Genomic DNA, 13795 nt, shown 5'->3' on the forward strand with positions numbered 1-13795 from the left:
CCTCGTCAAGCCACTGTTTCCTACCTTCTTGCATGCTGCAAGACCTGCATCTCCTGCCCCTCCATTCGATTAAGATTGGGTTTCAAAGCATCCTATGCTGCTCTTAAATCCCACTGTGGATTTGCTTCTACTCTGCCCTCTGTTTGTGGAAAAGATTGTAGTTGAGAATTATTTAGTACTAATATGTGGTGTTTGTCACTATTGACACTGGTGGCACCAGGCATAACCATTTTCTTTTCTAGGTGCTGTATCTTCATATTTCGCATACGTAGTCTGCCTGGCTTCAGCGGCTACTTCCATGGTAGTAACACGTAGTGGAGGAGACACCTTCCTTGCTGTTTTGTGGCATTGGTTAGATTTGCATTCTTTTTGCTTCACTCTGAAGTTGTCGTGAGCTTTGCATGAGCTCTGCTGAGCTCTTGGGCCTCAGTTCTGCAAAACTGTTTAGCAAATGCTGACTGCTGTGCTCAGCCAGCAGCCAGGTGTGTTGGCCCCAGCAGAACCAAGTCCTGAGGCTGATGGCATGCTGTTGCTTTTGGCTATCTTTTCACTGGTAAGCATGATTAAAAGATTCTTATCTTTATTGCCTGCCTTGGATCTCAGTATGTATTTGGTTTATTTGAATCTCAGATGACTATCAGTTCTTACAACTGATGCAGAAGAGACAATCCACCGTGTAATGCTCTTTTTCCTGGTTGGTCTGGCAGGCTGACATGATTCACTCCGCATAATCTGAGGCAAAGGCAGATTGTTATACCTAACATATTAGGTATAATACATATATAATACCCTATGGGGTTAGGTATAACATGAAACTTCCCCAAAAGAGGCCCCTAACAAATGTATAATTTCCTCATCCATGTAAATGCTGTCTTTGGGTCTGTTAAACGTGGTGATCAGAGGTGAAATCCTAGTTAAAAGATGATGATTTGTGAATGCTTCACTCACTCACCTTCCCATCTCCCCTAAAGGTCTTCTGCATCTCCCGTTGATCTCTCCTGATTATATTCAGTACATAATTATAATTGCAATAACATTAAGGCCTATGAAGTTTGAGGTGCAATATAAACAGAGCAATAAGTCTGTGCTTCTTGCTCAAGGAGTGTAGGTTTGAGCCTCAAAAACCTGGACATTTGGGGAGAAGATGGTTTCAATGGTAATAGCTCAGTATTTCTGAACTATTCGGCATAATTCCTAACAGGTGATTTTTGGCAAGTTTCTTTCGAAGTGTTTTGATTCTATTCATAGTAGCCATTCTAGTTGTTAAATTGTTGATAAAATTATATTGCAAACAACAAAAGAATTCTGAATGTGGAGAAAAATGGCAATATAATCAGAACAATTTTGAAAGAAAAAATAAGAGAAAGCCAAGACGTTGAAGTACAACACTTTTGAATTGGGAGCTGCTGTGCTAATTGGGATAAATAATGGAATACTTTTCCCGTGGGGCTATTGTAGAGCTCAGTTGGTTAATGGTTGAAAAGCACTTTGAGATCCTAGGAAGAGATATGCTATTTAAGAGCAGAGTGCTGCTTAATGAAAGTTTAAATGCTGCTGTATAACGCTGATCTGTGTATGTGTCAGTATTTCCAACTGGTGTCAATGGTGATCGAACTCTCGGATCACATTTCTGGACATATTTAACATTTAGCAAGGTGACTACGGCTCTGTTATGGTAAATCAACATATATTAATATTTGCTTTATTTGCCAATGGGAGTACCTTCTTTTTTAATAGAAGTTTTAGATTACTTTTCTTTTTAGTATATGATGATACTTTTCATGCTTTTCAAATTTACTTACTTTAAAAATTAGCAATGTCCTTTTAAAAACTGAACCTTCAAATTTATTATATAAAAAGTACCTGGCCCTAAAAGCATACTTATATTAAAATTGTATCAAAATTTGTAATAAATGTAAAATGTGGGAAAAAATGCTAGGAACATGGAGTTTGACTGAATCTTTTCTTCATCTTTTTGTGTTTTTTGTTTTTTGTTTTTTTTTTCTTCTTACAAGTACCACTTATGGAGAAAAAAATATGTGGAAACTCTTGGAGCTGATTAGTTCTTAGGTCTTTTTAGGGAGTATAGATTTTAACATCTGGTTTGACACAACGGTTATGATTTTGCCCTTGTCTTTCTTCATTATGATTTGTGAGGAAGCTTCCAGGAGAGTTTATTTTCTAATTTTTGTGTATCTATCTGTAAGGAGAATTTTTTTTTTTAATTTGTTTACGTAACTTTTCAATAATTAAGTGGCTTCTGTCATGACAGCACCTTTTAGCTCACATACTACATGGTAAGCTAATTTATTTGCAAAGAATATCACAAGAAGTAATTTCTTGGAGAATCAAGACTTGAAAACTTGAATTCTAGATCTTAGAGCAGCTCACAGTCCCTTTTAGAAGTTAGTACCTGTTATTGCAAATTCCGAGTCTAATGAATTTTTATCTTTAAATACTTCTGTTCATTCAATTATTGTTTTCTTCTAAAGCTTATGAGCATGGACAAGCAAATTAAAGTGATTTTTTTTTTTCCCCTCCTTTCCTCTTCTCTCTTTTAACTGCTTAGTTTATACTGCCCTAGCTTGGTATCTCATTGCTTGCCTCTTTGTGTGGCTGCCAAGGTTTCTTGCATAATTTTCCTGTCAAATGGCTTACTCATTAATATTTCAGCCCCGTTCCTACCAACCTCAGAGAAGTGGGATGCCCCAGGCAGGGAAATTCAGTTCCTTCCTTAGGAGCCTTCTAATCTTTTCTTTAAACGGTTTGTCAGAGCCTGTGACAGATAAATGAAGACGGTGCAGTTCAAACTAGAGATGACTTCTCTGTGCACGCGTGATCATACATTTTCTAACTAGGAGGTGTTGGACTGCAGTGGAGCCTCCGCTGCAAACATCTACGTTTTCTCTTCTTTACCTATACTGAATTCCATGAGACTTATTGATTCTGAAGTAAAATCCGTAGAGAAATTTGTCTCTGTCTTTCTTTTTTTGATTGACTGTTGAAATATACATAGTCCTGTTAAAGGCCCTGTCTGTTCTCAGAATTTCATTATTTCTATAATAGAGACGGACCAAGGCATGATACAGCAGCTGAGTTAGAGTTTGAGTTGAGATCAAGTTCACATCACAGCTGGGTTTGAGATGTGGATCTCTGGTGATATTTTGGCTCAAGACGATAGCAAATAGGTGAAACTGATCTCTTTAGAGCTTGATGTGATGGAAAATTGATATGATACAGAACTTATAATAGCCCCTCCACTGCTTAGGATTGAAACATGGTAAGAAAGGCTAGTTCGATTTAAACACTGATTACGTGCATATTAAAAGCATGAAATAACTCCTTGGTTTAAAAGAGATTGTTCTTTTGAACTGCAGCATGATATCAGGTATTACTAAGGAGGGCATCTGGAGATCTATGGTAAGTCATGGATTTCCTCAGTTCTCCTAGAGAAAGGAAGGAGACGGTGGAAATGAGAGTACCACCAGGAGACAGCAGGTAGCTTAAGACTTCTAGTTGGTGGATGAGCTGATTCATGTTAGCCGCCTTCTCTGGCATGACCCATCGAAGTAATTTGGTTTTCTTAGTATTGGATGGGCTGGGTTTGTTTCTCAAGTTTGGTTTTTCACTGTGACATATGAGGTGTCTGATACTTGGGTCTTTGGGCATGTGGAATAGCTTGCAGGTGAAGGTTAAACGTAGCCTATTAGGTAGCATGTGTGTTGAATCTGGTATGTAGGATGTCACTGTGTTCTTTCTGCCCTTTCCCTGGAGGAGGCAGGCAATCGTTATTTGATGAGTTAATGATGCCTTCTGAGTTGAAGAATATCTTTTTTGCCTACCATAGGCAACTCCGGAGAGCTGGGCTGCTCCTGCAGTTGCCATTGCCAGGGAGATGCAACACTTCTCCAGAGGGGAGGTTGCAGCTTTCCGGTTGGCCAACCAGAAGGATCCAGCACTGCTGGTGGCTGTGGTTGAGCCATTCTGCCTTGAATTGTAAAAACAAAGCATATACCTACAGCTTTTTACTTTTCTGCGACGTATTGCAGTGTGCATCTTCATCCCACAGAGACCACTGGCACATGGCAGTGCACCTATAGGTGATTTTCTCTACGTGAGAAGCAGTGCTGAAGTTCAGGAGGTTCTGCTGTCTCAAGAGTGCAATCATTCCCTGTGCTGTAGAGTTGGTTTATGGTGTAGTGTTTTGGATTGCTATCATGGAAATTACTAATATTTAAAATTAGTTACTTATACTTCCTCTGCTGTCCTTTGCACTGTTACCAAGTCTCCGTGTGTCCCGTTCTTGGCATTTAATAACTGACTGCAAAAAAATTATTACTCCCTCCTCCTGATAAGGCAGGATGAGGTCTCTATGGTTTTATTACGTACAAATGGTGTAGCTGATCAGTGAGAACTAAGAAAGTATACCACTACACATAAATACTGCTAATATCTTATTTCTAACCAAATTAAATTTTACTAAGATAAAACTCCATGGGAGCAAAATTTTTGATGACATATAGCTCTATAGAAAAATACAGATAATTGAGTTGCAGATAATGGTGGAAAAAAGAAGGTAGAAGAGATAGTGGTAATCTTGACTGCAGTGAGGATTTTATAGATATTTATAAGTCTCTGTCCCTTTCGTCTGACAGTTATTTACAATATGTCTTCTAAGGAAGAAAGCTAGTTGGCAACATTTTCAAGGTATTGGAAAAATAATATTCCCTCAGCAAACAAAGATAGTGTTTTTTCAGATTGCATCGCTTGAAAAATGGATGTATTTAAAAACAGGAGACACATTTGAGAATATTTAAGAATGATTTCTGCATTGCCTTTTTGCAGTCTGTAATTTGTAATGTAATGCATTCAAAATATGTTTGTGTAATGAGGATTTTCCCTTAAAATGTGAATTTGACTATTAGCTGTTTTGTCTCGTTGAGCGAGGGGAGAGCACAGGTATGTCTCTAGGAGCTCAGGTCACAGCTGCTTAATTTTCAGTAGAGTCTTCTGTGCCTTAGTCATTGCACACTATTGAAAGATTCTACTAAAAAGCTTAATTGACATTTCTTCAGTGAAAAACAAACTCTCTTTTATTTTGTGAAAAAGAAAATAAAGAAATAATTGAGGTATAAATGAAAGAAAATTAGATACTGTTTCTAAGCAAAGCTGATTTTTTCACTGCCATGTATATATATATATATATATATATAAAATCCTTTTCTCCCCTCCAGCCCCACATAGTTTCTTTCCTCTGTTTATTTGGTTTTTATTCATCTGTCTTTTTCTGTTCAAATAAAAATGTTATGATTGGACTGCTCATCTTTGTCACTGATGGAGATTTAGGATCCTGCCGACTGCGCCAGTTTGTTGTGAATGAGGATGATTTAGATCACTTAAAGAATCACTGTCAAAAGTATTAGCAAAAATTATTTTTAATCAGAGTTCGATGGCAACGTCACTCTAATTACTGCATGGGAGAAACATACAAAGGAAAATGAAGTGACACTAGTTAAAATGATTCGCAGAGAGACGGGAGGCACAAAAGGGTAAGGAAGACCCTCTCGTTGAGTCATGAGGTTCAAATTGGACCCCCTTGCTTTCTAAACTTTCTCGGAGAGGAATTCAGGTGCGGCTGGATTGAGACTTAGTCTCAGACTTGGTTGATGGTTGGTGTCTAAAGGATTATATATATATGCAAGGTTCATAATCCTTTCATTAGCATCAATTCAGCATGCAGTCCAAGTTACAAGGCAAAATTAAAGTCACCATACAAGGTTAGGTGCAATATCAGTCGCTTACCAAAGATCTGCCATTGGTAGAAGGTCTCTTGTGCCTCGAGGAGCAACCTTGAGAGGTTTCCCAGCTCAAAGGGAGATCGCTGCCACACAGCCACACTGCCTAGCAGGGAGAGCTCAAAGAAGGGTCACATAGACTGTCATATTTATGGGATAAAGTCATTGGCTTGTAGTCAAATTACACACGATGGAAAAGGTGTGCAAGAGACTCCTTGTACCCACAACTTTCTTTGTTCCTTGATAAATGAGGCTTGGAAAAGCCACCCGCTATTCATGCATTAGTTGCACGATTGGTGTTCCAAGCTCATACACACCGATGATCACGGTGTCACTCTGCTCCTTTGTGGGTTTTCAGAGAACACATTGAAACTAGAGGAGTTCTTGGCCCGGCTGCGGCTCAGGCCTTTACCTCCTCTGGAGTCTGCACCAAACCACCGCCAGTCTTGTCAAGGGGTCGAGCACATCCATCACAGCCTTAAACTTCTGAATTTTGCATGTTCGGTGTCTTTCCATCTTCTAGAACCAGAAGTCTGAATTTGTTTGCCTTTGGTCTTCAACTTCTAATGCCAATTGTGCTGTATACTTTTTTCTTTTAAAAAATTATATGTTGTCTGAATAATTCAGCAATTTGGTGTACCTGATAAGCTTTCTGATCACAAATTCCAGTGTGTGCATACTCTACTTCTGAACTGCTTGAACCAAACTCGCTAAAAGTTGTCTTGAAACCCAATTATGTCAATCTTTGAAACAGTCTCATACCAACTAGGCAGCATAGGTACAGAGTTTACAAGTATTTTGACTCCTGAAATGCATTTCACCTGTCTTGAATCATATGTCTTGAGAAGTGCTATCCCTTCAATAAGTGGGAAACTTATGGATAAATCTGATCAATCTTGAAGTGACACTGTATCAGGGGAAAGTAGTGTCTGTAGCAGTCTTTCGAGGACCATACAGGGAACTGACACTTGTTGCAATGTGATGTGAATATGTAGTTTGTCATCATTTGCAGTATCCAACCTGAAACTGAATGGCGAATGTACTCCAATGATGGTTCAAAACTGTTTAAAACTGGTTCTGGCCCAGAGGTCCTTGCAGAAATCCAAAGATTTGCTGCCCACTATGACTATCTTAGCCCATCCTGCAGACCTAGAGGATGGTGAAGATTGTTGAAGGTGTGCCTCAGAAGTATGGACCATGTTTTCTGTACTTGCCTTCAAGTGCTCATGTATGTAAGACAGAGTATGCAATACTGGCTTTTGTTCAGACAATAGGCATCTTCTGGATCAGTGAAAAAGGTGCATGGTCGTTAATACCTTTTATTTAATATTTAAGAAAGTCTTATGTGTAACACTGAGAGAAAACATGGTCAGGCCTTATCTGAGAAAAGTTTTTTTTAATTTTCTCTCTCGATATTGCAAGTCTCAGAACGTTGCCAAAGGTGGCATCCTGATTAATGTGTCACTATTAGAGAGCAGACAGCAAGCCAGCTTATGACACTTTTTTGCTTCAGTTAAGAAAAATCACCAAAAAATAAGTTATTCTGGATGTTTCTTGAAACTTGCTGATGGATTATTAACTAGATGAACTTCAAGTACATGAAAAAAATATGAGCCAAATACTTGAAGGCTGTGTTATCTTGGCTGGTGCTTTGTAGTGCATGCAATATTTTGTTCCATTGGGTGTTTAGCCATCATCAGGGACACCTGAAAATGTTCTGCCCTCAGAAGGTCAGGTTCTAAAATGAATCCATTCTAAGTTGTCTGTAAGGCTATTTCAGAGATCTGTGCGTATACCATAAATTCAACATGCTCAGTAAGAGTGAAAGCGTGTTCTGATGTGCAACAATATATCCACAATTTGAAATGAGCTTGAAAAAAATCTGAGCTCGTTATTAGTGTTGCGTGCCAACTAATTTCTGTTATATCCTATGCAATGTGGATATGGTCATGGCAATACAATGATATTTGCTGCTGTATGCCTACATAGTTTTCAAAACTAAAATTCAATGCTTAGCTAAATTGCTAAGCAGACTGGTAGATGTCCAATTTTAGCAGCCTAGCATATGTTTATAATTTTTGTTTTAACATATGCTATGTTGGTTGAACTCCCCTCCCCACACATACGGTAGATAAAAGCTGTCACATCACAAAATGGTGGCAGCCCAACTTTTCTAACGTTTTCCATGGCACTTCAGAGTCTTGCATTAATTAGCTATTCTTGGATGGGAGACAGACTCTCATCTTTGTAGAATTTTGGTTTCAAACTCGTCATGTACTTCGGTTTATGTGTGCAGTAGCCCATCTGTGTTTCTGCAGCCATAAACAGTCAAAAGCACGGGGCATACGGAAAAGTGGTCCGTGAGAGGGAGGATGCCCTTGCTTCCCAGACAGGAATACCAAGGAGATGGCCCTGAAAGCAGGCCCGTTTGGTTCACTGGTGGGCTCTGGTTTGCTTCCACAAGAGTCTTCTCTCTCTTCCACTTTTCTCAGAGAGGTGGGTGAATAAAACTGGTGCACAAGCCTTTTTCTTTTCATCGGGAGCTACTAAACTACCCCTCTTTTCTCTTCCTTTTTTTAAGGCAAGTGTAAGGAGGAATTTCACTGAGTCAACGCTTCTTTCCTAACCCTCAGTGGAGCAGAGGGGACTTGTAACAAATACCACTGCAGCTATGATAATGCTGTCTTAATCCTTGCTGCACTGTGACATGGAAAGCCGGATTTAGACATGAAAGGACGTGCCTTAACAGTACAGCAATGTGATCCCTTATCACATCAAACTGCCTTCTGCGTGTGCTCCAAAATCACAATATTTTTTGGCGTTCTGTCTGCCGATTCCCTGTTGTTAGGCTCCTGACCGTGGTGTACTTCTGCATGTATAATGTCTACGGTGCTGCTGCACGTCAGAGCCACTGTCAAGCCCAGAGTGTGTGATCCACTGGTAGTGCTGGTGGAGCGCTTTGCCGTCTTTGGATGGTAGATGCCAGTGGTGGTTGTTCAGCGTTTGTTTCCCATTTATGTATTTGTTTCCAGCTACAGGACCTACAGCTGCCGTTTGGCTGGCTGTGGTTGTTAGCTGCCTGGCAATCTTTGCTGTGGGATTCAGGTTTTGTCAGCGTGTGCAGAAACCAGTTTCATTTCACTGCCAAATAACAAGCATGGTGGAAATGAAGGAGGAAAACGAGAAATTTAAACCGTGCTTTTTCAAACCTTTAGGTAGATGCCTACTAGAAATAACTGTCTATTTATTATAAGTAAACATAAGTAATTAGTGTGTCCTTAACATCAGTTATTTATTGCAGAAAGGTAAAGACATTTCCTTATTTTCCAATGTTGCTCTCCACCCTGGTAAACATTTATTTGATTTGAAGGTTTTTTTGTACAGTATAAACAGTGTAAACATGTCTTTTTCCTTGCTTCTCTGTGGCTTGTTTCCCCAAATGCAATTTATCACCAGTTGAGTTGAACTAAGTCCAATACCATTTTTCTGTAATGATTCTGGAAGCAGCCTACATGAGTGCGTGGTGGGAGAGGGGAGCAGAAGTGTGTTGGTGACGTACTTCAATGTTTCTGGCGCTTGTGTGTGGCTCCTTTACTGCTTGTTTGCTGTTGTTTGCAGTACTTGGACATTGGATAACTCATTGGATAACACTGGACAACTGAAACTTTTTTTTTCTTACGTCTTACAGTAGATTTTGGTTTAGATCAGAGTAATAGTGCAGGTAGAAATGCAATTTAACTATTTAAGGCACAAGCGTGATGTTAGGATGAAAACTCTGATACAAGTTCACCTGTAGCTTTTTTTCACCTGTAGTTTGTGAAGAGTATAGATCACTTGCTCAGAAAAATTAGCATTTCTGAGTTATTGGAAACTGATAGCACTCTTGCCTATTACAAATACTGAAAAATCATCAGATAAGCCCTTAGAGACGTATACATTAGAGTCTCCCTTAAAAATCATGAGTCTTAAACTCAGTCCCTTTTTTTCCCGCCCAACGCTTAGGGTTTATGTTCTAATTTCTTCATCCATAGAGTTATAATCATGAGAAGAACTGTTTATGTTAAAGTTAAGCTTCTCATATGGTTGTCTGATGCTCAGGGGAATGATATTTAGGAAAGCAGCAAACATCACGAGACTCACGATAAAGTCACGACAGTTTTTTGTGCATTGCAGTTAAGTTTTGAGTCAAATTTTTTAGAAAAATAAATGTATGGGCAGATGGTGATATTTACTTAAGGGAAGCTGAATTCATTATCTGACTAGAACTGGGTATTTCAAGCAGCTGTTTGAAAATGAGAACTTGCTTTCCATGAAGGAGAACGTATGTCTGGGGAAAAGAGCCTCTTTTCAAAACGTAAGGCTGTCCCTTGTTTAGTCTTTGTCAGAGGGGTTTCTGGTGTGTGTATGTGAGTTCATATATGGAAGAACCTTATCAGTAATGGCCAAGAACTAATTTGGTGAAACAATTTTACAAACTCTAAAAAAAACAACAAAAAAAAAAAGCAAAAAAAAAAAAAAAGTAGTCCTTCTTAAAAGTTTCAAAACTAGATGAAAGTTGTAGCTCCTCTTTTTCCTTAAGATACTTGACCAGAAAAAGGATTAGAACAAATACGTAGTAATCTTACGCTCCTCAGCCAATTTTAATTTCTGCCTACCCAACTTGCCTTTATTTTTATTTATTGAGATACAATTACTTCAGGAAATAGACCTAGAGAGAACATTCAGGCGTAAGCCAGAAGAAGGAAGCCAAATATGAAGATAACCATTATCTTTTACAAGTCTGCTTTTGGAGACTCTGTATTGTAGAATGTATCTATTCTGGAACAGGCTGCCCCGGGGAGGTGGTGGAGTCCCCATCCCTGGAGGTGTTTAAAAACTGTGTGGATTTGGTGTTGAGCAACATGGTTTAGGGACCCTGGCAGTGCAGGGTGAAGGGTTGGACTTGATGATCTTGAGGGTCTCTTCCAACCAGACAATTCTATGATTCTATTCTATTTGCATATATTTTTTTGAAGCTTAGGAGTATGAAAAATAATCTTACCTTGTTTGTTCTTTTTTTACGCTTGTTTCTGCTATGTTCCTGTGGAAAGCTAGCCAGATACTGTAATACTAGCATAAAGATGGAAAGCTCTCCCTTGAAGACTGTGGTCTAGTCATTGCTTAGTTCCTGTCTTCCCCCAATTCTTTAAGAAGACTTTCATGGGAAATTCTTTCGCCCAGGAAACCTGTGTTCCTCGATTTCTTGGTTCATAGAGAAATACAAAACAGTTTATTGTTTGGAGCAGATGCCTTTGTCCAATCACTTAACTTCTAATGCCTCTGTTTTCCTGTTCCATAATAAGCAAATTGTAATGCTTAATTATTTTACTGAAACCTATGCTAATACTTGTGAAGCCCAACTATAGATTTTCAAGTGATTTTACATCTCGGAATGAGCTTATGCATTTGGAGTGACTGAAGTGCTCGTGATCCTCCAAACTTTGTTTTTGAAATTATGTCTTTGAACAGAGCGAGTAATGCAGCTGTGTACACGTGAAGCACAAAACCTGTTTGAAAACAGGGCAGATGTGTAAAGACAGCCCTTTGACAGGAAACAAATTGTTCAGTTCAGACATCTTTCAGAATCTCATCACTTCAGTCACTTTCCAGGTACCTGACAAGCCTCCCTGCCTGGTACAGTGGTGTAAGCCGGGAAAAGAGCCATTCTGGGAATGTACGGAAAGGGGTTTTGTCCTCATCCCAAAATGCTAATGTTGGTTCTGACTGGGTGGAGCCTTGTGAATCTTATGCAATAGTCATGTGTGGACTTAATATGCTGTTTGTAGATCAGTATATGCCTTGTGGTCTGACCATCTGTTTTTTTTAACAGTGGTTCAGTGGTTTGAAAGGTTAAACTGGTTTTGTTTGGCATGAAGTACGAATTAGTGAATGTTGCACAGTGAGTGCCACATGCATCCGGTCGATGTGGAACACCTTCCGTAGCTTCTGCTAACAGAAGGAGATGATACAACAATAAGTTGATGCTTGGGGTTTTGTTATAAGCAAGTCCCTGACTGCCAAAGGGCGTTGTTAGATTTCTGAGTTTCTCATAAGTAGTATTCAGTTATTGCCTCATATTTTAGCCAGATTAAAAATACTGTTTCAAAGAAGGCCTGATATTTATTCAGCTGTAAAGAGCAGCAGTAGCTGGAATGGGGTTAAGGCTAGGTCTGGAGTCATTAATTCTGATGCAGTGATGCAGAAGACTGATAATTGAATAAGATATCCTAGCTGAAATTTTATCACAAGGGTATTTTCCCTCCTGTGAAGTCAAAATTGTGTTTTATAGTGGGAACTTGGTCATATTAATCAAGCAGACATTTGGATTTCACTTATTCCTGAGACACAGCAATCCCTGCTGCAAGACTGCAGTTCCTAACTCAATTTTTTTTTTTTTTTTCTTTCTCTAGATCATAAAAGAGTTTGCAATGGCAATGCTCTGGAAATTCATGAGAGTAGCTAAGTATTCTAAAACAGCTTTATCGCCAAAAGTAAAGGTAAGAGGAATTCGCACCCATTCAAGGCATTCCTCATCCAAGTCTGTACCTTCAGATTTTGCTGCCAGCACACCTTGCTCAAGTACTGTGGAACTGCTTGGTAAAGCTTATCCTCGAGATGACTACAGCAATGTCACAGAGAAGATTCTTTCCAAGGTGGGCAAGAACTTGCACAACAAAAAGCATCACCCTTTGTGGCTAATCAAGGAGCAGGTGAAGGACCACTTTTACAAACAATATGTGGGACGCCGTGGGACTCCACTCTTTTCTGTCTATGACGGTCTTTCTCCAGTGGTTACAGTACAGCAGAATTTCGATAGTTTGCTTATTCCACAAAACCATGCCAGCAGAAGGAAAGAGGATAACTATTACTTGAATCGTGATCACATGCTAAGAGCACATACATCAGCTCATCAGTGGGACTTGATACACTCCGGCCTAGATGCCTTTCTGGCAGTGGGAGATGTCTACCGCCGTGATACAATTGATAACACCCACTACCCAGTCTTCCATCAGATGGAAGGAGTTCGGCTCTTCTCCTGTCATGAGGTAGGAATGCTCTAGTTGAAGTGAGAGAGATTTGGGGTAAGTTGCATGACCTTGTATTTGCTGCAAGCAAAGTGCGTGCACGTAAACATGGTACTGCAACACGTGTGTTATGCTGTATATTCATAAAGACCAAGTGGTTGGTCATGTAGCAATACTTTTAATTTGGGAAAAATATAAATTGAAAATGTTGAATTTGAAAACAGCTATAAACTTCCCCAGAAAAATGTGGAAAAAATGGTAAGACAATATTCTTGAAAGCTGGCAAAATAAAACTTTATCTGAAAGGAAGCAACTTGTTCAGCTAATGATCTGCACAATTCTAGTTCTATCACAAGTGTCTTCTGGTGAAGCCACTTTACCAAAAACTTTGTCATATTAATACTTGAAAGACTCATGAATGTAAGTTGTTGCATCTAAATCCACAGTGCAGTTTTTATTGTCATCTTTTTTCTTTTGATAGCTCCAACCTTCTGTAAATGAATATCTTTTTAAGTGAATTGTTGCATTCTTCATCCCATCCTAAAGCTGCACTGAAGGATCCATCTCTTGCAGCTGATAGTTATAGGTATGTGATACATACACAGTAAAATCATCAGAGTCCAGAGGCTGAGCTAAAGAGCTCTAGGTAGATGTCCAAGACTCTTGAGTTTACATGTTTTCTTGGCACACTTTGCGTGTTCTGCAAATGCTTGGGTGTCATTAAGTATGCTACTGTAACACTGATCAGCAGTAAATATAAGCCAGTTTGTTTTCCAAATAGTAATTGATTTGTATAATTTGTGTATGCTTGTAGCAATGCTGCCAAATTCACATTCCTATAACTAAAACTATCTTATTCTAATAATACTGAGATGCAGACCATTCTTAATGTGGTTGCCAATGGGTGACAGGAGGTTGGCAGGGACGCTTGATGGG

The 13795-nt window shown here is 39.2% G+C and overlaps 1 protein-coding gene across 2 annotated transcripts in view; it reads left to right on the top strand.

Moving 5' to 3' along the window:
• FARS2 (phenylalanyl-tRNA synthetase 2, mitochondrial) overlaps nucleotides 1-13795 on the top strand; it is a 276393-nt gene that overhangs the window by 47241 nt on the left and 215357 nt on the right. For both annotated transcript variants that reach the window (XM_086608977.1, XM_086608978.1), the window contains exon 3: nucleotides 12245-12880. In XM_086608977.1, coding sequence (XP_086465103.1) covers nucleotides 12263-12880 — 618 coding nt within the window. In that variant the 5' untranslated portion in view covers nucleotides 12245-12262. The remainder of the gene's footprint in view (nucleotides 1-12244; nucleotides 12881-13795) is intronic.

This window comes from Tauraco erythrolophus, chromosome 3 (genome assembly GCF_009769465.1).
Source record: "Tauraco erythrolophus isolate bTauEry1 chromosome 3, bTauEry1.pri, whole genome shotgun sequence".
Classification (NCBI taxonomy): Eukaryota; Metazoa; Chordata; class Aves; order Musophagiformes; family Musophagidae; genus Tauraco; species Tauraco erythrolophus.